Source organism: Schistocerca cancellata, chromosome 9 (assembly GCF_023864275.1).
Source record: "Schistocerca cancellata isolate TAMUIC-IGC-003103 chromosome 9, iqSchCanc2.1, whole genome shotgun sequence".
Lineage (NCBI taxonomy): Eukaryota > Metazoa > Arthropoda > Insecta > Orthoptera > Acrididae > Schistocerca > Schistocerca cancellata.
In genome coordinates, this window is record NC_064634.1 from 123,585,338 (window position 1) to 123,608,127 (window position 22,790).

The 22,790-nt window shown below is 44.1% G+C and overlaps 1 protein-coding gene across 1 annotated transcript in view; it reads right to left on the reverse strand.

Moving 5' to 3' along the window:
* The window catches only part of LOC126100631 (UDP-glycosyltransferase UGT5-like), a 200,237-nt gene that overhangs the window by 61,422 nt on the left and 116,025 nt on the right, over positions 1–22,790 (reverse strand). Inside the window, exon 2 of the mRNA XM_049911257.1 lies at positions 2,296–2,554. Coding sequence (XP_049767214.1) covers positions 2,296–2,554 — 259 coding nt within the window. The remainder of the gene's footprint in view (positions 1–2,295; positions 2,555–22,790) is intronic.

Here is a 22,790-nt window from a genome sequence, read left to right on the forward strand (position 1 = left end):
ACACTTCAAATATACAAACACCAAACAAAACAACCTGAATCCATCTTAAATAATAATATTTACAATAGTATCATCTCTGTTTTCAGAAACTGCCTACGTTATCAAACTTGCAATGCACACATACACAGACACACACACACACACACACACACACACACACACACACACACACACACCCTAACATTTACAATAAATATTTTGTTACGTTACCATGACAGCCCCCAGATGTTCCAGGGATTGCTCATTTACAAATATATCATCACAACAGCTGGTACCACCTGTCAGCTTGAAACTATATGTAAATCAACTACTGGCACAAGTTGCACATCCATCTACATATTTTAAAGCATTAACCAATGTACTACCCCAACCTTTAGGCAGTTCTTACACGTAAAAGATATAATCTTAAGACCCCTTGGTTTGTAAAGTTTGCTATCATAAATCACTCCTTCCATCCTCTACCTCCCCTTTACTTTCTCTTACGCTTCCTCTCCCTCCGCTTCCAGCCTAACTGTGAATCCCAACCAAAATTGTTATTTGTGTATAATTTTACCACTGTAGCCAACATAATTATTGTACTTAAAGTTTGTAACATGCCAGCTGATTGTATAAACGAGTATGAAGTTTAAGCTATATTAACGTGTCAAAATTGGTTTTATATACCACCTGAAAATATTTATTCCAAAGCATGCATTCGACACATAAAAACAAACATCTCCAAAACCCTTTAAAAATTTTATTCGGTAATAATGTTGTTACGATGTGTATTCTTTGTACTTTGTAATAATTTTTTCTCTTCTGCTATACGATCCTTGCACCTAATAGTTTCCAGACGCCATATTTGTTCGCAAAATTTAACAGTATACATTTGATGTGTTACGAAAGTGAAAGGAACCTGTGACCACTCGAGGCACTGTTATACTTATTTTATTTTTACCGTTTGATGTTCGTTTAGCTTTTGTCAAAAGAAACCCAAACCCATGTTCTGAAATAGTGCTTTGTTTCTCCACTAGACAGGGCCACAAGTTCCTCCAAAAAATCGTAACGCAACATACACACCAATGTCATACAAACAAATGTAAATTCACCTGATCATACAGGTTTAACCCCTTGAAACACGTTGTGGAGATAAATAAACAGTGACTGGTAACACTAAACTATTTGTTTCATTTAAAGAATTAGATCAAGTTATGCTGAAGGAATTAGATTAGGAAATGAGACAGTTAACGTAGTAGGTCAGTTTTGTTATTTGGGTAGCAAAATAATTGATGATGGTCGAAGTAGAGGGGATATAAAACGTTGGCTGGAATGGCAAGAAAAGCGCTTCTGAAGAAGAGAAATTTGATAACATCTAGTACAGATTTAAGGGTCAGGAAGACTTTTCTGAAAGTATTTGCATGAGTGTAGCCTTGTATGGACAGGAAACATGGACAATAGACAGCTTAGACAAGAAGAGAATAGAAGCTTTTGAAATGTCACGCTACTGAAGATTAGATGGGTAGACAACATAACTAACGAGGAGGTATTGAATGGAATTGAGGAGATGAGACATTTGTGGCACAACTTGACTAGAAGAAGGGATCGGTTGGTAGGACGTGTTCTGAGGTATCAAGGGATCATCAATATAGTATTGGAGGGCAACGTAGAGGGTGCGAATCGTAGAGGGAGACCAAGAGATGAATACACTAAGCAGATTCAGAAGGATGTAGGTTGCAGTACGTACTGGGAGATGAAGAAGCTTGCACAGGATAGAGTAGCATGAGGAGCTGCATCAAACCAATCTCTGGACTGAAGGTCACAACAACAACACCTTTAGACAAATGACTTCACAAAACAGTCACCAATTATTTCAGTTTTTTAGATGTTTTAACAAAAACTGATTGCCTTTTGTTTGTGTATGCACACTTGATAGTGACCAGTAGTGTCCAAATAGCCTCCATAGATATGTGTACGTGCTTCGCTGTATTGGATATTCAACCAGTATCTTAATTTTCTCCATAACCTGTTATTGAAGCATTGGTAACCACTGCAGTGTTTTCGATGAATGTTGCAGGCCAATGTGATACTTTGTACACTGACAGAACATTGGGGAACAGTCTACTGAAGACTATCCCTTCACTGTACCACGCAGTTCTGAAGAAAAATTCTTGCAACGAAATAAGCTGAGCTACGTTTTTGGTAAGCGGCCTTTGATGCTTCGGCTTAATAGGCTGGTAACGGAAGGAGGTGACGAGGAGGAAGAGAAAGAGAGAGAGAGACAGACAGACAGAATTTGGTAGCTGACAACATACTTACGGCCAAAGAAAGACATGGTGTTGGGTAGCGCGACATCTGTCCAGTTGTTTGGCGGTCCTTGCCCAGGGAAGGGCGTAACGGCGGTGATGCGGTGCCCTTGTGCGTGCAGACCCTTGGCTATAGCTCGCCCCAGGTTCCAATGGCTGGGCGAGCCCAAGGGAAACACCACCAGCACGTGCGCAGCACGTGTAGCCTCTAGCAGGCTCAGCAGGAGCAACAGCGCGATGGCCACCATCTGCTCCCTCCGCGATGCTCCCATCTGCAAAAAATAAAAACCTATACAGTAATGGCTTCTGTAAGCGAAACGTATTGCATCCCTTGATAACGTGTTAAAATACTGGTTAACCGGCCCGTTACAGAAGATCTTGTTTACTTATAGTCTTGAGCAACTGAATCACTTACATCTGCCTAGTAGTGAGTGGAACGCCCTGACGATGGTTGCATGGATTTTCTGGATTTATTGATATGGCCGTATCATCCATTCGCTTTGACCAATGACGTCATCAAATTGGACTAACCACTGATCGAAAACCAATATGCGTAAAATAAACTCCATAACACAAATTATAGTTATCGGTTTGGAATGGGTGCACAGCCATCATTTAATTATGAAACGTGCTTGATTCCGCTGACGACTGCGAAAAAAAGTTTTTCGGTCACAAAAACAAAACACGCTGTTTCTGAAAAATAATTCGTCGCTGAATACAGATCTAATTTCAGAATTAGGGTATTACACTGTCTTTTTTTTTTAGAGGTGATTCCAACCATTTTTGTCCCACAGAAATTATAATATGTTCTGTGATCCGTTGACCCATCCAAATCATGGGAACACCAATGACATGTGACGTGATCCTTTTAATTGGCCTGTCAGGAGTGTAGTACATGTCAAACAGTATATGTGAGGGACGTGATGGACCCATTTTTTGTCTTGGTTGCCAAGCTTGCACTGAGAATAAAGTTCTTAACCTTTTTTTTACAAGAAGATTAACTTTTCGTTTTTCGATTTCGGATATACTGACCACAGATATAACAAAAGCATTTCGGTTATTTATTCGGGTATGGGACATTTCTTCTTCTGAATTCACAGAAATAGAAACTTTCACGAAGGTACAGCAACTCACTTCACAAGGTCACAGCTGAGTCTTATGCAGCAAACACAACGCGATGCGATGCAGCATAAGCATAACTCATTGGCCATGTTTGTATCCTGGTGGTGAATGTCGAACCATGTATGGAGCTTCATGTATATATTTCGATTGTTTACCAAAAATTACAGCCGCAGAAAGTAAATAGTAGAAAGTCAACTAAAAAACACCAAAATAGCCAATATGCAGAATTTTCTAGTTATTTTTAAGAGGCGACCAGAAATAGTGTGTAAAGTTTGTAAGGGTTTGCAGGGGAGTTTACTCTGCGAAATAATTCTTATGGAAAAGTTCAATACGTTGCACCGTTTACGAGTAATTTAGCATCTAAATCAGATGATCGGGTCGTCGTGTGCGCAAATTTTAAGCTGTCTGCCAGAGAGAGTGTCGCAAAACGTGTCCTTCGTTTTGTTTCCTCAAACAGAAAAATTTATCACTTTCACAAAAGGCATACTTTTACTGATAACGAGCATTTGAACAAGTGGTAACTCAAGAACCCACAAATTTCTGTGCATTATCGCATTTTAGCGCGAGCAAGTGCTTGAATTTGCGGGCGCAACGGCCTGATAGGCTATCACCTATGCAAGATAACTCGGAAAGGGTGCAACGAATAGAATTTTTTTTCTGAACAATTATTCCTCAGCACAACCTTCCGTCTAACACGCTTACAAGTTTTTCACTGTTTCTGACCAACCTGACCAACCTGTAGGTATCTCGAAAACTGAGCCCGGCAGGTAAAACCCGATTTCATTTTCGAATTCAGTAACCACGACTCAGCTAAGTTCACCGTTCACATTCTCTGTGACATAAATTCTGTTGACCAGTGTTATTGTTACTCATCTTCAGGCAGGTCTTAAACACAGGGTGCTCAAGAAGTCCCTAATCGTTTATGGGACAAAGCTAATTTTTGCATGTAATTTGAAAGATGTTGACCACTGAACAATGAATCAACTTCGCTAAATTGGAGACTCTACGGACTTCCCTTTGCGGAAGTCTTAAGAGCGGTTTCGTCGACATTACCGTATAGAAACCCCAATGTGAACAAGCATTAGAGGTTTCGTCAACAAGTTCCAGCGAACTGCTAGTTTTTGTGACGTGAAACATTCTGGACGGCCGGTGACGTCGGAGGAAATTGTGGAGAGCATACTGTAGGCTATCGATCAAAATCCAAAAGCATCGACACATCGTCTCGGTCGGGAACATGACACCCCAAAGACCACTGTATGGCAGACCCTGATCTTCGTACTGAAGAAAAAGGATTATCACATCTAGCTGCTTTATAATCAAGAACTTGAAGACTACGTGGCACTCATGGTTATGTGCCACGGCTTAACTCATGCAGCGAACAATTAACATTTGTTGGCACATGTCCTGTTCACTGAAGACACTACATTTCCCACCTGTGGCCTCGTCAATCACCACAACAGCAGGATACAGGCTGACGAACTATAGCACATCGCCATGGAGTTGAAAATTTGTGGCTGGGCTTCACACAGCAGCGCTGAAGCAGTAATGCCGTCAACATCGTATCAGGACTTGCTTGAGTAATTCCTGCATCCCCAGTTGGTTGCTGACAACGTTCTGGACTCGGTGGTGTGCCAACAGGACGGCGCCTCGCCACGCTTCCCGCACATTGTGCTTAATTACCTCAACAAGGCTTTCCCACAACTTAGTATTGGACGAGATTAACCACGTTCTGGGCAGCACGCTCGCCTGCGTTGGCTTCAAAACGGCGCCTGTAATGGAAATGCGCTCCAAGCAGAGAATCGTCATTGAGTTTCTTCTAGCTGAATACCAGAGCTTCACAAATATTCATAGACGCGTGTACAATGTCTATGGAGACTTGGCAGTGAACAAAAGCACGATGAGTGGTTTGGACGAGGCGTCTGCCACCAACGCGACAAGGTCACACAAACCCGTTCGATCTCCAGCGTGCCGGTCGGCCCCACACAGTTGTGACTTCTGCAATGTTGAACTTCAGCGTGTTCGTCGCCACAAAAATGGGAACGAACTCCGCAAGACAACGCAAACTCTCACAGAAGTCTGCGCAGCCGAGAGGAGCTTACGGAACTCCATTGGACTGTTCATCGTCCATCCTACAGCCTGTACCTTCCGATATCCGTCAGTTTGGCCCAATGAAGGATGTACTCCGTGGGAAGCGGTATGTGGATAATAGCGAGATTACTGGCGCAGCAACACGTTGACTGACATTGGCTTTGAGCACTATGGGACTTAACTTCTGAGGTCATCAGTCCCATAGAACTTAGTACTACTTAAACCTAACTAAGGACATCACACACATCCATGCCGAGGCAGGATTCGAACCTGCGACCGTAACGGTCACGCGGTTTCAGACTGTAGCGCCTAGAACCGCTCGGCCACTCTGGCCGGCTGACTCTGACATTCTTAGGATGGATAGGATGTGTGACTGCTGTGTACGGACGCAGGAGGAGTTGGCCACTGTTCGCGAACAGCTGAACGTGTTGATGGCCGCGGTAAGCCATCTTCAGGCTGCTGCCTCGGAGTGTAGCGGCAGTGAGGAGTCTGCTGCGTCGCATGGTACACCCCAAGTGTTACATGCTTCACCCACTGTCCCTGCTGTCGACACATCTTCGCGGGTACCGGGCGCGGTTGGGCCACCCTCTCCGCAAGGGGAGTGGCGGGTTCAGCGGCGTTCGCGGCGCACGAGGCGGAGAGTCAATGTGGAGGCTGGCCATGTGGCATCGCCCGCTCTGCCTGTGAGTGGACATGTGGCCGCTCCTTCAGCAAGGTCCGAGCAGGCACACGGGGGGAGGGGTTTATTAGTGATTGGGAGCTCCAACGTTAGGCGGGTGATGGAGCCCCTTAGGGAAATAGCGGAAAGGTCGGGGAAGTGTTCGCTCTGTCTGCTTGCCGGGGGGTCTCATCCGAGATGTGGAGGAGGCCCTGCCAGCGGCGATAGAGAGCACTGGGTGCACCCGACTGCAAATTTTTGCTCATGCTAGCACCAGTGACTCCTGCCGTCTGGGTTCAGAGGTCATCCTCAGTTCATACAAGCGGTTGGCGGAGTTGGTGAAGGCGGAAAGCCTCGTTCGCGGGGTAGAATCTGAGCTAACTATTTGTAGTATCGTTCCCAGAACCGATTGCGGTCCTCTGGTTTGGAGCCGAGTGTAAGGCTTAAACCAGAGGCTCAGACGATTCTGCGGAGATCTGGGGTGCAAATTTCTCGACCTCCGCTATTGTTTGGAGAAATGTAGGGTTCCCCTGAATAGGTCAGGCGTGCACTACACGCAGGAAGCGGCTACAAGAGTAGCGGAGTACGTGTGGAGTGCACATGTGGGTCTTTCAGGTTAGAGAATTCGCTCCCTAGGCCCGACATGTCATATATAGGACAAACATTGCGAACAGTAGAAGAACGTTGCACTGAACATCAACGCTGTACTCGCCTTTTGCAACCTAGCAAGTCTGCAATAGCTGAGCATTGAATTACCGCTGGACACTCAATGGAGTATGACAAGACAACAATTTTGGCCACAGCAACATCCTTTTGGGACTCCGTCATAAAAGAATCAGTGCAAATTCGCATGACAGACAATCTTATCAACCGTGACAGTGGCTACCAGCTAGATAATGCGTGGAACCCCGTGTGCTCCAGACGAAGACGTCAGGGTACTCCGATGGCCGCGGCAGCTGACAACGCCGAAGACAGCTGAGTTCTGCAGTTCCACCAGCGAGGGCGCTGCTGGCGGGCGGTGTGGTTCGTCTCTCCATATGATTTTGACGCATGCGCGGAATACTCGCTGCACGCTATATATTGCAGAACGGAGGGTGTCTTCGTCAGTCTTCGATGGCTCACCTGAGGATGGCTGGCAGCTGTCCCGTCGAAATATCGTGGATGGAAGCTAACGACGGTACGTATATTACCCTCCATAAAAGCGAGGAAGAACCTACGAACAATAATAAAAAATATGGAATAGAGGGACCCTGGATAACAGCCCGTACCAAACCAACAGTTTGAATATTTACGAATTATCAAGTACATCCTAGTAACACTAGTGACACTACTCTACATTACATTAATCACCGGATAAACCAATGCAACCGCTCTATAAAGATACCTACTCCGTACGTCGTTCCTAACTAAGATTATAGTTTCGCGAGATTTGTAAATACACTGACAGAAAAAAAAATTCTCAATACGACGAAGGAGTTGTGCGACATAAACTAAGTTAGTAGGCGTGTTTCTACATCTGAAAGATGACGTCTGTTCAAATTTCTTACCGGCTGCATGAGAATGGCGCTAGTACCGCCACTACGAGGATTCAAATCATGTTTTCTTTAAATATATGTCGTAACGGTCGTGAGAGTTAGTTACCCTTGAGATTGAACGTGGTTAGTTGATGTTAGTCAAGAATGCCTTTAAGGCGACAAAGATGCCTTTATTAACACCTGACTGAATTTGAACGAGGTCGTGTAGTAGTGCTACGAGAAGCTGGACGTTCCTGTCCTTGAGACAGAGAAGTTGCTGTCCATGCATCAGTACGGCTTTAGAAAGCATCGCTCCTCCGAAACGCAACTCGCCCTTTTTTCACATGATATCTTGCGAACCATGGATGAAGGGTATCAGACGGATGCCCTATTCCTTCGGGAAAGCGTTTGACTGGGTGCCCCACTGCAGACTCCTAACTAAGCTACGAGCTTATGGGATTGGTTCACAAATATGAGAGTGGCTTGAAGACTTCTTAAGTAATAGAACCCAGTACGTTGTCCTCGATGGTGAGTGTTCATGGGAGGTGAGGGTATCATCTGGAGTGCCCAGGGAAGTGTGGTAGGTACGCTGTTGTTTTCTGTCTGCATAAATGATCTTTTGGATAGGGAGGATAGCAATGTGCGGCTGTTTGCTGATGATGCTGTGGTGTACGGCAAGGTGTCGTCGTTGAGTGACTGTAGGAGGATAACAGATGACTTGGACAGGATTTGTGATTGATGTAAAGAATGGCAGCTAACTCTAAATATAGATAAATGTAAATTAATGTAGATGAATAGGAAAAATAATCCCGTAATGTTTGAATACTCCATTAGTAGTGTAGCGTTTGACACAGTCACGTCGATTAAATATTTGGGCGTAACATTGCAGAGCGATATGAAGTGGGACAAGACTGTAATGGCAGTTGTGGGGAAGGCGAATAGTCGTCTTCATTGACATCTACATCCATACTCCGCAAGCCACCTGACGGTGTGTGGCGGAGGGTACCTTGAGTACCTCTATCGGTTCTCCCTTCTATTCCAGACTCGTATTGTTCGTGGAAAGAAGGATTGTCGGTATGCTCCTGTGTGGGCTCTAATCTCTATGATTTTATCCTCATGGTCTCTTCGCGAGATATACGTAAGAGGGAGCAATATACTGCTTGACTCTTCGGTGAAGGTATGTTCTCGAAACTTCAACGAAAGCCCGTACCGAGCTACTGAGCGTCTCTCCTGCAGAGTCTTCCACTGGAGTTTATCTATCATCTCCGTAACGCTTTCGCGATTACTAAATAATCCTTTAACGAAGCGCGCTGCTCTCCGTTGCATCTTCTCTATCTCTTCTATCAACCCTATCTGGTACGGATCCCACACCAGTGAGCAGTATTCAAGCAGTGGGCGAACAAACGTACTGTAACCTACTTCCTTTGTTTTCGGATTGCATTTCCTTAGGATTCTTCCAATGAATCTCAGTCTGGCATCTGCTTTACCAACGATCAACTTTATATGTTCATTCCATTTTAAATCACTCCTAATGCGTACTCCCAGATAATTTATGGAATTAACTGCTTCCAGTTGCTGACCTGCTATTTTGTAGCTAAATGATAAGGGATCTATCTTTCTATGTATTCGCAGCACATTACACTTGTCTACATTGAGATTCAATTGCCATTCCCTGCACCATGCGTCAATTCGCTGCAGATCCTCCTGCATTTCAGTACAATTTTCCATTGTTACAACCTCTCGATACTCCATAGCATCATCTGCAAAAAGCCTCAGTGAACTTCCGATGTCATCCACAAGGTCATTTATGTATATTGTGAATAGCAACGGTCCTATGACACTCCCCTGCGGCACGCCTGAAATCACTCTTACTTCGGAAGACTTCTCTCCATTGAAAATGACATGCTGCGTTCTGTTATCTAGGAACTCTTCAATCCAATCACACAATTGGTCTGATAGTCGATATGCTCTTACTTTGTTCATTAAACGACTGTGGGGAACTGTATGAACGCCTTGCGGAAGTCAAGAAACACGGCATCTACCTGGGAACCCGTGTCTATGGCCCTCTGAGTCTCGTGGACGAATAGCGCGAGCGGGTTTCACACCACCGTCTTTTTCGAAACCCATGCTGATTCCTACAGAGTAGATTTCTAGTCTCCAGAAAAGTCATTATACTCGAACATAATACGTGTTCCAAAATTCTACAACTGATCGACGTTAGAGATATAGGTCTATAGTTCTGCACATCTGTTCGATGTCCCTTCTTGAAGACGGGGATAACCTGTGCCCTTTTCGAATCCTTTGGAATGCTACGCTCTTCTAGAGACCTACGGTACACCGCTGCAAGAAGGGGGGCAAGTTCCTTCGCGTACTCTGTGTAAAATCGAACAGGTATCCCATCAGGTCCAGCGGCCTTTCCTCTTTTGAGCGATTTTAATTGTTTCTCTATCCCTCTGTCGTCTATTTCGATATCTACCATTCTGTCATCTGTGCGACAATCTAGAGAAGGAACTACAGTGCAGTCTTCCTCTGTGAAACAGCTTTGCAAAAAGACATTTAGTATTTCGGCCTTTAGTCTGTCATCCTCTGTTTCAGTACCATTTTGGTCACAGAGTGTCTGGACATTTTGTTTTGATCCACCTACCGCTTTGACATAAGACCAAAATTTCTTCGGTTCATTGGTAGAATTTTGGGAAGATGTGGTTCATCTGTAAAGGAGACCGCTTATAAAACATTAATACGACCTATTCTTGAGTACTGCTCGAGCATTTGGGATCCCTATCAGGTCGGATTGAGGGAGGACGTAGAAGCAATTCAGAGGCGGGCTGCTAGATTTGTTACTGGTAGGTCTGATCATCAGGCGAGTGTTACGGAAATGCTTCAGGAAGGAAAGGAGGCGTTCTTTTCGTGAATCGCTACTGAGGAAATTTAGAGAACCAGCATTTGAGGCTGACTGCAGTACAACTTTACTGCCGCCAACTTTTATTTTTCGGAAAGACCACAAAGATAAGATAAGAGAGATTAGGGCTTGTACGGAATCATATAGGCAGTCATTTTTCCCTCGTTCTCTTTGGGAGTGGAACGGGGAGAGAAAATGCTAGTTGTGGTACGAGGTCCCTCCGCCACGCACCGTATGGTGGATTGCGGAGTATGTATGTAGATGTCGATGTAGAAATACTCCAGAACGACGTGGCAGAAATGTAGTTGATGGACACGATTGCTGGCAGCGGTGGTCACGAGGACGTACGCTCGCAAGGAGACTGAGCTCCGAAATGCCACGTGTCGCTACCGGGAAGGAGACCGTCTTGTTCGGTGTATGGCTCTGGCGCATCGTACTGCATGTACAGCAGCAATATGACCAGCAGCTGGCAGCACAGTGGCGCGACCAACTGTCACCAATCGGTTACTTCAAGGACAGCTCCAAGCCAGGCGCCTTGTGGCGTGCGTTCCACTGATCCCAGACCGCCGCCATTCATGAACTCAGTGGCGTCAAGCGAAAGCACATTGCAGGAAAGGATTAACGTCTGTTGTGTTTTTTGATGACAGCTGGTTCTGCCTCGGTGTCAGTGAAGGCCGTGTGTTGCTTAGAAGGAGGCCAGTTGAGCGCGTGCCACCAACCTGTCTGCGGACTAGATTCAAATGGCTCTGAACACTATCAGACTCAACATCTGAGGTCATCAGTCCCCTAGAACTTAGAACTACTTAAACCTAACTAAGCACATCACACAACACCCATGCCCGAGGCTGGATTCGAACCTGCGACCGTAGCAGCAGCGCGGTTCCGGACTGAAGCGCCTAGAACCGCCGCAACGGTCGACTGCGGCCTAGGCACACTAGACATGCACCTGGAGCTATGGTCCGGGCTGCTGTCTCTTATGACAGCAGGAGCACTCTCGTGGCTATCCCTCGAACTATGACTGCAAATCTGTGCGTATTCATGAACGGCATTCCAGACGCTGTTTTCCGACAGGATAACGCTCAACCACAAGCCGCTGTTGTAATCTCACATGCCCCACAAAGTGTCCAAATGTTGTATCAGCCTGCTCGATCACCAAATCTGTCTCCAAGCAAGCACATAAGGGACACCATCGGACAACAAATCCTACTTCATCTGCAAACAGCATTAACAACCGTCCCAAGTGCAACAGGCATCGAACTCCATCCCACAAACTGACAACCACCACTTGTACAACAGCCGGCCGGAGTGGCCAAGCGGTTGTAGGCGCTACAGTCTGGAACCGCATGACCGCTACGGTCGCAGGTTCGAATCCTGCCTCGGGCATGGATGTGTGTGATGTCCTTAGGTTAGTTAGGTTTAAGTAGTTCTAAGTTCTAGGGAACTGATGACCTTGAAGTTAAGTCCCATAGTGCTCAGAGCCATTTGAACAATTTGAACTTGTACAACGCAATGCATGAATATTTGCATGCTTTCATTCAACATTCTGGGGTTTCCACAGATTATTAATGTGCCCGCATCTCACATTTACAATGGCTTATCTCGCACGTACATCAACGTTTGCTAGTGTAATGGTAATCACTTACTCTGCATGAAATATTTTTTGGTGCTGCGACTTTTTCTTCCGTCTCGTATTTTGCTATCACACATTCTAATACTACAGTCAATTTTTTAATAGTTATGACTGGTAATATGAGAAAAAAACATCTAGAACTAAAGGTGCAACGTTTCTGGAAGTTTTCACCATCTGGCATTTCTTGTTCCAAGGAGAACGGTAGCGAACGGCGAAGGAGTTTTGTGTACCCCATATACACCATAACTGACAGAGCAGTTTTTTTCCATGTTACAGGAACAAAGTGTCAAATAATTGTCATTCTAGTATCTCCTGACTGATAGCGCGGTATCATTTCGCTGATTCTGATTATTGTGAGAAGTCTTCACAAACATACATGTATTGTAATAAACAGAGGTAGGAATCGATTAGAAGAAATAATTACTAATCAAATTGTAAGCCAAGAATGTGGACTATCACACACTCTTCTTGACATTTACATTGACTTCACTCTTTGCAAATGGAAGTGGAAAAAAGAAAGGAATTGTGATAAGGAATAAGGAATATCTGAAGGTACTTCAGTTTGCGTATGATATTGCTATTATTCAAAAGAAAGAATATGATCTCCAACGACTAATCTACTAATTGAACGAAATATGCTATAGATACAACTTTAAAATTTGTAGTAGTAAAACGAAAATAACGGATTTCTGAAGAAAATATCCTGTCGGATGAAAAACTCTTGAATTATTCAGTCTTAGAGAAAGTCTCTCAAATCTCTTATTTAGGCTGTGCTATAAGTTTTGATTTCGAGTCTGGTACTGAAAATGAGATACACAAATCCCAATCTGTCTGTGGTACCATTAGGAGAACGGTACGGCATAAAGTAGAAAAAGAGATCTTCATGAAATTCTATTAAGTGATGGCGGCTCCAGTGTTATTCTATGGAAGCAGGAGGCTGGGTTACGAAAATAAAGAAAAAAAATGGACAAAAAGCGACACGATTAGAAATGAAGACACTGAAAGTGAATTATATAGTTTGAACATGAATGAAAGAATTCAAAAATGTATTAAAGATTGGAGACGACAGCTCATGAGAATGCCAGGCCACAGAATTCCGCTGAAGAGCTTGAATTAGAAGCTAAGTGGGGAAAGAGATACTGGAAGACTTCCAAAAAGATGGGAATGAGTTAGTTTGTAAGTTGGGGACAGGAAGAAGCCTGATCCTTGCAAGGAAAATAATGGTAATGATGATTGTGACGATTCTGTCTGTGTGTGTGTGTGCGTCTGTGTGTGTTTGTAACAAAATAACTGTAGTAACAATAATAAAAGTTAGCGCTAAAGGAAAACTATGCTACGTATATTTTTGTAACAATATATCTCTTCTTCCATTCTTGGTGCATCCTGTACCACTGAGATACGGTACCAACTGGCTTCGGAGATTTCCACCACAATAATTTCTTCGTTCTGTTGTTGTTGTTGTTGTCTTCAGTCCTGAGACTGGCTTGATGCAGCTCTCCGTGATACTCTATCCTGTGCAAGCTTCTTCATCTCCCAGTACTTACTGCAACCTACATCCTTCTGAATCTGCTTAGTGTATTCATCTCTTGGTCTCCCTCTACGATTTTTACCCTCCACGCTGCCCTCCAATGCTAAATTTGTGTTCCCTTGATGCCTCAGAACATGTCCTACCAACCGATCGCTTCTTCTTGTCAAGTTGTGCCACAAACTCCTCTTCTCCCCAATTCTATTCAATACCTCCCCATTAGTTATGTGATCAACCCATCTAATCTTCAGCATTCTTCTGTAGCACCACATTTCGAAAGCTTCTATTCTCTTCTTGTCCAAACTACTTATCATCCATGTTTCACTTCCCTAAGTAGCTACACTCCATACAAATGCTTTCCGAAATGATTTCCTCACACTTAAATCTATACTCGATGTTAACAAATTTCTCTTCTTCAGAAACGCTTTCCTTGCCATTGCCAGTCTACATTTTATATCCTCTCTACTTCGACCATCATCAGTTATTTTGCTCCCCAAATAGCAAAACTCCTTTACTACTTTAAGTGTCTCATTTCCTAATCTAATTCCCTCAGCATCACCCGGCTTAATTAGACTACATACCATTATCCTCGTTTTGCTTTTGTTGATGTTCATCTTATATCCTCCTTTCAAGACACTGTCCATTCCGTTCAACTGCTCTTCCAAGTCCTTCGCTGTCTCTGACAGAACTGCAATGTGATCAGCGAACCTCAAAGTTTTTATTTCTTCTCCATGGATTTTAATACCTACTCCGAATTTTTCTTTTGTTTCCTTTACTGCTTCATCAATATACAGATTGAATAACATCGGGGACAGGCTACAACCCTGTCTCACTCCATTTCCAGTCACTGCTTCCATTTTGTGCCCCTCGACTCTTATAACCGCCATCTGGTTTCTGTATAAAATGTAAATAGCCTTTCGCTCCCTGTATTTTACCCCTGCCACCTTTAGAATTTGAAAGTGAGTATTACAGTCAACATTGTCAAAAGCTTTCTCTAAATCCACAAATGCTAGAAATGTAGGTTTGCCTTTCCTTAATCTATTTTCTAAGATATGTCGTAGGGTCAGTATTGCCTCACGTGTTCCAAAGTTTCTGCGGAATCCAAACTGATCTTCGCCGAGGTCGGCTTCTACCAGGTTTTCCATTCGTCTGTAAAGAATTCGCGTTAGTATTTTGCAGCTGTGACTTATTAAACTGATAGTTCGGTAATTTTCACATCTGTCAACACCTGCTTTCTTTGTCATTGCAATTATTATATTCTTCTTGGAGGGTATTCGCCTGTCTCATACATCTTGCTCACCAGATGGTATAGTTTAGTCAGGACTGGCTCTCCCAAGGCCGTCAGTAGTTGCAATGGAATGTTGTCTACTCACGGGGCCTTGTTTCGACTCAGGTCTTTCAGTGCTCTGTCAAACTTTTCACGCAGTATCGTATCTCCCATTTCATCTTCATCTAAATCCTATTCCATTTCCATAATATTGTCCTCAAGTACATCGCCCTTGTATAGACCCTCCATATACTCCTTCCACCTTTCTGCTTTCCCTTCTTTGCTTAGAACTGGTTTTCCATCTGAGCTCTTGATATTCATACAAGTGGCTCTCTTTTCTCGAAAGGTCTCTTTAATTTTCCTGTAGGCAGTATCTATCTTACTCCTAGTGAGATAAGCCTCTAGATCGTTACATTTGTCCTCTAGCCATCCCTGCTTAGCCATTTTGCACTTCCTGTCGATCTCATTTTTGAGACGTCTGTATTCCTTTTTGCCTGCTTCATTTACTGCGTTTTTATATTTTCTCCTTTTATCAATTAAATTCAATATTTCTTCTGTTACCCAAGAATTTCTACTAGCCCTCGTGTCTTTACCTACTAGATCCTCTGCTGCCTTCACTACTTCATCCCTCAAAGCTACCCATTCTTCTTCTACTGTATTTCTTTCCCCCATTCCTGTCAATTGTTCCCTTATGCTCTCCCTGAAACTCTGTACAACCTCCGGTTTAGTCAGTTTATCCAGGGCCCATCTCCTTAAATTCCCACCTTTTTGCAGTATCATCAGTTTTAATCTACAGTTCATAACCAATAGATTGTGGTCAGAGTCCACATCTACCCCCGGAAATGTCTTACAATGTAAAACCTGGTTCCCAAATCTCCGTCTTACCATTATATAATCTATCTGATACCTTCTAGTATCTCCAGGATTCTTCCATGTATACAACCTTCTTTTATGATTCTTGAACCAAGTGTTAGCTATGATTAAGTTATGCTCCGTGCAAAATTCTACCAGACGTCTTCCTCTTTCATTTCTCGCCCCCAATCCGTATTCAACCACTATGTTTCCTTTTCTCCCTTTTCCTACTCTCGAATTCCAGTCACCCATGACTAATAATTTTCGTCTCCCTTCGCTACCTGAATAATTTCTTTTAACTCATCATACATTTCATCAATTTCTTCATCATCTGCAGAGCTAGTAGGCATGGGCTTCGTGTCTATCTTGGCCACAATCATGCGTTCACTATGCTGTTGGTAGTAGTTTCCCCGCACTCCTATTTTTTTATTCATTATTAAACCTACTCCTGCATTACCCCTATTTGATTTTGTATTTATAACCCTGTATGCACCTGACCAGAAGTCTTGTTCCTCCTGCCACTGAACTTCACTAATTCCCACTATATCTAACTTTAATCTATCCATTTCCCTTTTTAAATTTTCTAACCTACCTGCCCGATTCAGGGATCTGACATTCCACGCTCCGTTCCGTGGAACGCCAGTATTCTTTCTTCTGATAACGATGTCCTCTTGAGTAGTCCCCGCCGGAGATCCGAATGGAGGACTATTCTACCTCCGGAATATTTTACCCAAGAGGACGCCATCATCATTTAACCATACAGTAAAGCTGCATGCCCTTGGGAAAAATTACGGCTGTAGTTTCGCCTTGCTTTCAGCCGTTCGGAATACCATCACAGCAAGGCCATTTTGGTTAGTGTTGCAAGGTCAGATCAGTCAATCATCCAGACTGTTGCCCCTGCAACTACTGAAAAGGCTGCTGCCCCTCTTCAGGAACCACGCGTTTGTCTGGCCTCTCAACAGGTACCCCTCCGTTGTGGTTGCACCTGCGGTACGGCCATCTGTATCGCTAAGGCACGCAAGCCTCCCCACCAACGGCAAAGTCCATGGTTCATGGGGGTTACGAGAACAATAAGCTCCACAACGAGAATACATTACTATCACCATTTCTGCCAGAAGACGTAGGAGGGTGTAATAAACTTCCTAAGTTTGTCCCGAATCAAAATGACCACTACTCTTCTCACAAAAAGTTCTCAAAAACATGTGCTATGTATCTGTCGAGTGTAAATTTGTTGTGGTGTTGGAAACAGAACGTGAGTTAATAATAGTAAAACAGATCGTTAACACGTCAAACGGGTCTTACAGATTATAATTCTGTAATAACTTAGATTCTTTCTAAATACAGTATATAAGACGTAGGAAGGTTGGAGTTTAACTTGTAGAGGATTTGTAGGCCATTGAACATGATTGAAACAACCATGATATTAGTTGTTTGGAAGGTAGGAGACGAGATACTGGCAGAAGTAAAGCTGTGAGGACTGTGCCTGAGTCGTGCTTCGGTAGCTCAGATGGTAGAGCACTTGCCCGAGAAAGGCAAAGGTCCCGAGTTCGAGTCTCGGTCGGGCACACAGTTTTAATCTGCCAGGAAGTTTCATATCAGCGCACACTCCGCTGCAGAGTGAAAATCTCATTCTGGAAACATCCCCCAGGCTGTGGTTAAGCCATGTCTCCGCAGTATCCTTTCTTTCAGGAGTGCCAGTTCTGCAAGGTTCGCAGGAGAACTTCTGTAAAGTTTGGAAGGTAGGAGACGAGATACTGGCAGAAGTAAAGCTGTGAAGACCGGGCGTGAGTCGTGCTTTGGTAGCTAAGATGGTAGAGCACTTGCCCGCGAAAGGCAAAGGTCCCGAGTTCGAGTCTCGGTCGGGCACACAGTTTTAATCTGCCAGGAAGTTTCATATCAGCGCACACTCCGCTGAAAATCTCATTCTGGAACCATAATATTATCATTGCATCACATTTTCCTTGACGTTGGCAGAGGTCTTCCCTCTTTGCTGCTTCAGTTCTCCTGCCTATCTTGTGGGACTAGCACTTAGGAAAGTACGGATACTGCATCGAAATGTCTTAGTCACAGCCTAAAGGATATTTGCAGAATGGAATTTCACTCTGCTTTTAATCTTCGTGGAATATTAAAATCCTGTGTTAGCTCCGCACGGTATGCTCAACTTCTGCAAAGGAGAGGCGTACCGACTGAAGCAAAACTCTGAGGATAGGTCCAGAATGGCGCGTGGATAGCTCAATACAGCAACTACCCGCAAAGGCATTTTCCAAGTTAGTTTTCAGGATATTCCTGAACCAACACATTGTTTTAATCTGCCACGTTCATCATAGGGGTACCTCATCATTAGTGTCGATCATCAGAATATATTTAACGGTAACATCAGACGTACGCAGACGTAACTGAAGGCACACAGGACTCTCTTTATTTCCCTCGTTTGAGATTATCCAGCTAGAATCGAGTTCCAACCTAAAATCTTCCTTTTCTTTTTCTTTCTTTCCTACGTTACCAAGTATATTTCATCTTTTCATACGCTATCATCTTTACTCTGCTTCCAAATTAATCTCAGTATCTTACTTTTATTTCTTGGGGATTGTTCTACGAGGGACAGAGACAGAGAAAAACTGATGGAGAAAAAAGCTGTATTTTTATAAAATTAGACTTCTCAACACAATCCTCACCAATATTAATATACTTGTTGCAACGATAAACTAGTTTTCCTACATATGATGCAAAGAAGTCTTTGTGTTGTTGTTTGAGCCACTTTGCCTCGAGTTCTTTGAGGCCCACGTTATTGCGGAACTTTTCTCCATGTAATACTTCCTTGAGTGCGCCAAATAAAGGAAAATTCGAGGAGGCCAATTCTAGACAGTAGGGGAGGATGAGGTTGTATGTCCTAACCCATTTTTTCAATGGTTTCTCGGGTCAGCTGGGTGAGGAAGGGGGGGGGGGGGCAAGCAATATCATGCCTTTTCTTTGAGATAAGGGATCAACAACGAACTCAACGGATGTCATGTGACGTCCACTACGACGAAATATAACGAACCATAACGAACAAAATGAAGAAAAAAAAAAAGATAGCTGAGTGGTCAGCGTATCGGGTCGGGGACTTTCTCCGCTCAGGGACTGAGTGTTGTGTTGTCTTCATCATCATTTAATCCCCATCCGGTGCGCAGGTCGCCCAATGTGGCGTCGGACCTGCCCCGTAAGGGGCCTCCCGGCGAATGTCGCCAAACGCTCATTTCATTTTATTTTTTTGAAATACTCGACGTTTGCCTCTTATTACTGGCTTTACTTTGTTCATCAGCATGTCTGAGTAATAGGCACGCTGAAGTTCCAAATAATTAAGAAAACGACACCTTGGGCAGCCCAACAGGCAGTCAGTATGACTTCCCGTGCTGATGCTTGCGTTCTGACTTTGTTTGACAGGTGGGCTGGTGTGCTTCCATTGAATGCTTTGTCTTCTTAACTCTAGTTCAAAATGGTGAACCCAAGTTACGAGGTGCATTCAAGTTCTAAGGCCTCCGATTTTTTTTCTCCGGACTGGAAAGACATAGAAACATGCGCATTGTTTTAAAATGAGGCCGCGTTCATTGTCAATACGTCCCAGAGATGGAAGCACTGTACGGCAGATGGAATTTTACCGCCAGCGGCGAGAATGAGAACTGTTTTAAATATTTAAAATGGCGACGTTTTCCTTACTTGAACAGTGTGCAATCATTCGTTTTCTGAATTTGCATGGTGTGAAACCAATTGAAATTCATCGACAGTTGAAGGAGACATGTGGTGATGGAGTTATGGATGTGTCGAAAGTGCGTTCGTGGGTCCAACAGTTTAATGAAGGCAGAACATCGTGTGACAACAAACCGAAACAACCTCGGGCTCACACAAGCTGGTCTGACGACACGATCGAGAAAGTGGAGAGAATTGTTTTGGGGGATCGCCGAATGACTGTTGAACAGATCGCCCCCAGAGTTGGCATTTCTGTGGGTTCTGTGCACACAATCCTGCATGACGACCTGAAAATGCGAACAGTGTCATCCAGGTGGGTGCCACGAATGCTGACGGACGACCACATGGCTGCCCGTGTGGCATGTTGCCAAGCAATGTTGACGCGCAACGACAGCATGAATGGGACTTTCTTTTCGTCGGTTGTGACAATGGATGAGACGTGAATGCCATTTTTCAATCCAGAAACAAAGCGCCAGTCAGCTCAATGGAAGCACACAGATTCACCGCCACCAAAAAAATTTCGGGTAACCGCCAGTGCTGAAAAAATGATGGTGTCCATGTTCTGGGACAGCGAGGGCGTAATCCTTACCCATTGCGTTCCAAAGGGCACTACGGTAACAGGTGCATCCTACGAAAATGTTTTGAAGAACAAATTCCTTCCTGCACTGCAACAAAAACGTCCAGGAAGAGCTGCGCGTGTGCTGTTTCACCAAGTCAACGCACCCGCACATCGAGCTAACGTTACGCAACAGTTTCTTCGTGATAACAACTTTGAAGTGATTCCTCATGCTCCCTACTCACCTGACCTGGCTCCTAGTGACTTTTGGCTTTTTCCAACAATGAAAGACACTCTCCGTGGCCGCACATTCACCAGCCGTGCTGCTATTGCCTCAGCGATTTTCCAGTGGTCAAAACAGACTCCTAAAGAAGCCTTTGCCGCTGCCATGGAATCATCGCGTCAGCGTTGTGAAAAATGTGTACGTCTGCAGGGCGATTACGTCGAGAAGTAACGCCAGTTTGATCGATTTCGGGTGAGTAGTTAATTAGAAAAAAAAATCGGAGGCCTTAGAACTTGAATGCACCTCGTATATCGGTCATTAAAATCTTGGAAACGGATCACCTTCCCTTTCGTATCGTTCTTTCACGTCTGTAACCACTGTTGCCTTGTGTTGTGTTGTAAAGGAAGAAACGTAGTTGAAAAGTGCTGAATGTACTCAGTTATTCCGAAAGCAAATTATTTAGAGTCAGGATAACAGCAGGAGCATGATAAAGAAAGATAGTATGTCAATGCGTGGTGTCTGTCCTTTCGAATATGTGCGGAAGAACGGAGACCACGTGGAATTCGCATATTATGTAAACTGAAAGGGGGGGGGAGGAAGGAAAGGATATGGAGGGAACTAATGACATCAGTTGCATCGGGACTTTATGCGTAATCAGCGACGACATGTGAAAATGTGTACCTGACTGGGACTCGAACCAGCATCTCTTGCTTACTAGGTATTCCCACACATCTTCAACCTTGAATGGTTCGGGCTCTCGAACTGTCCATAATGGTTTTCTTGATTTGAGACGCGTGCAGGGTGGATTGAGCAGTATTTCCTGGGCGGGCAGCCTTTGGGGAAGCTTTTCGTTATTCATCTTTTCCCGTTCGCGGGCTGCTGCTTCTTGTCATCTCAAATGTGGTGGGGCGATGCTACTGAGATAGCCAAGGTAGTGGGGCTGATCTCAGGGTGCCCGTTCCAATTCTCGTGGTGTCATTCAGCCGAGCGTCTACCTTACTGGCATGCACACTCCTCTACCAGACAAGTGCACAATATTCAGCCACAGAGAGATAAGGCCGCTGTACGGAGAGCATCAGCTTGTGCACCCCAGGAAGTTCCAGCTAGTTTCCGGATAATGTTGTTCGTGGTCTTTAACTTTTCTACTACTGATGTGAGGTGAGTCCTGTACGTAAGTGATCTGTCCAGTGTGATAGCAATATGCTTAGAATGGGTGTTGGTTTTAACTGATTTGTTACAGAAAGTTACGTTTAGTGACTGGTTTGCTAATCGGTTGTTGAGGTGGAAAGCTGTCATTTCATTTTTTGTGGGGTTAGGGAACAATATCCAATTGCTGTAATAGTCACCGAATACTCCAAGGTCATGTGTGCGCACATTTTCTCCCTCCTCTAAGTGCTTACTTTGATACCCAGAGGCGGTATCGTCAGCGTAGCAGTACTTCCTAGATATAGTTTCTGGCATGTAACTTATGTAGAGGTTGAACAATAGCGGGGTCAGGACTGATCCTCGTCGCAGGCCGTTCTTCAATTTATACGACTTGCTAGTTTTGTCATGAAGACAGACTCGGAAATATCGATTTTTCAACATGTTGGACAGCAGTGTTGCTAGTCCTGAGCATGGAGCTGTACGCTTTAGCTTTAACATTAGTCCTCCAGCCACACTCTGTCGTAAGCAACGTGTAGACAATGTCAAAGATGATGCACCCCATGCAACGGACTGCTAAAAGTCTACCAATGTCGAACTAGATCTTGCATCTCTAACGGCCAAAATGACATGCAGCGACCCCACAACGGCACTTTTAAGAGCCAGTTTTGATTAAACTTCCAAATCAAAATGAAACTTTTCCGTTGTCTGATTTTTTAGCGGTCAGGTTCAGATTCGTTGTTGGGGGAGCAGATTTGCTTGGTGACGGTGGACCTTGATAATATAAGTACAATACGACAAAATGTTTTGCGTTATACAAAAAACATTGATCGGACTTCGTGACAAGAAATATAGACTTTGTAAGTAGGCTGTTTATGTTTTCTTATTGGCAACGTTACGTAGCGCTCTGTATGAAAATCACTGGCTGTGCTGTGTGCAGTCTGTGGCCAGTTAGCATTGTTGTCTGCCATTGTAGTGTTGGGCAGCTGGATGTTAACAGCGCGTAGCGTTGCGCACTGCGCAGTTGGAGGTGAGCCGCCAGCAGTGCTGGATGTGGGGAGAGAAATGGCGGAATTTTGAAATTTGTAAGACTAGATGTCATGAACTGATATATGTATTACGACTTTTGAACACTATTAAGCTGGCAGTAGTGGCGCTCGCTGTATTGCAGCAGTTCGAGTAACGAAGATTTTTGGTGAGGTAAGTGATTTGTGAAAGGTACAGGTTAATGTTAGTCAGGGCCATTCTTTTGCAGGGATTTTTGAAAGTCAGATTGCGTTGCGCTTAAAAAATATTGTGTGTCAG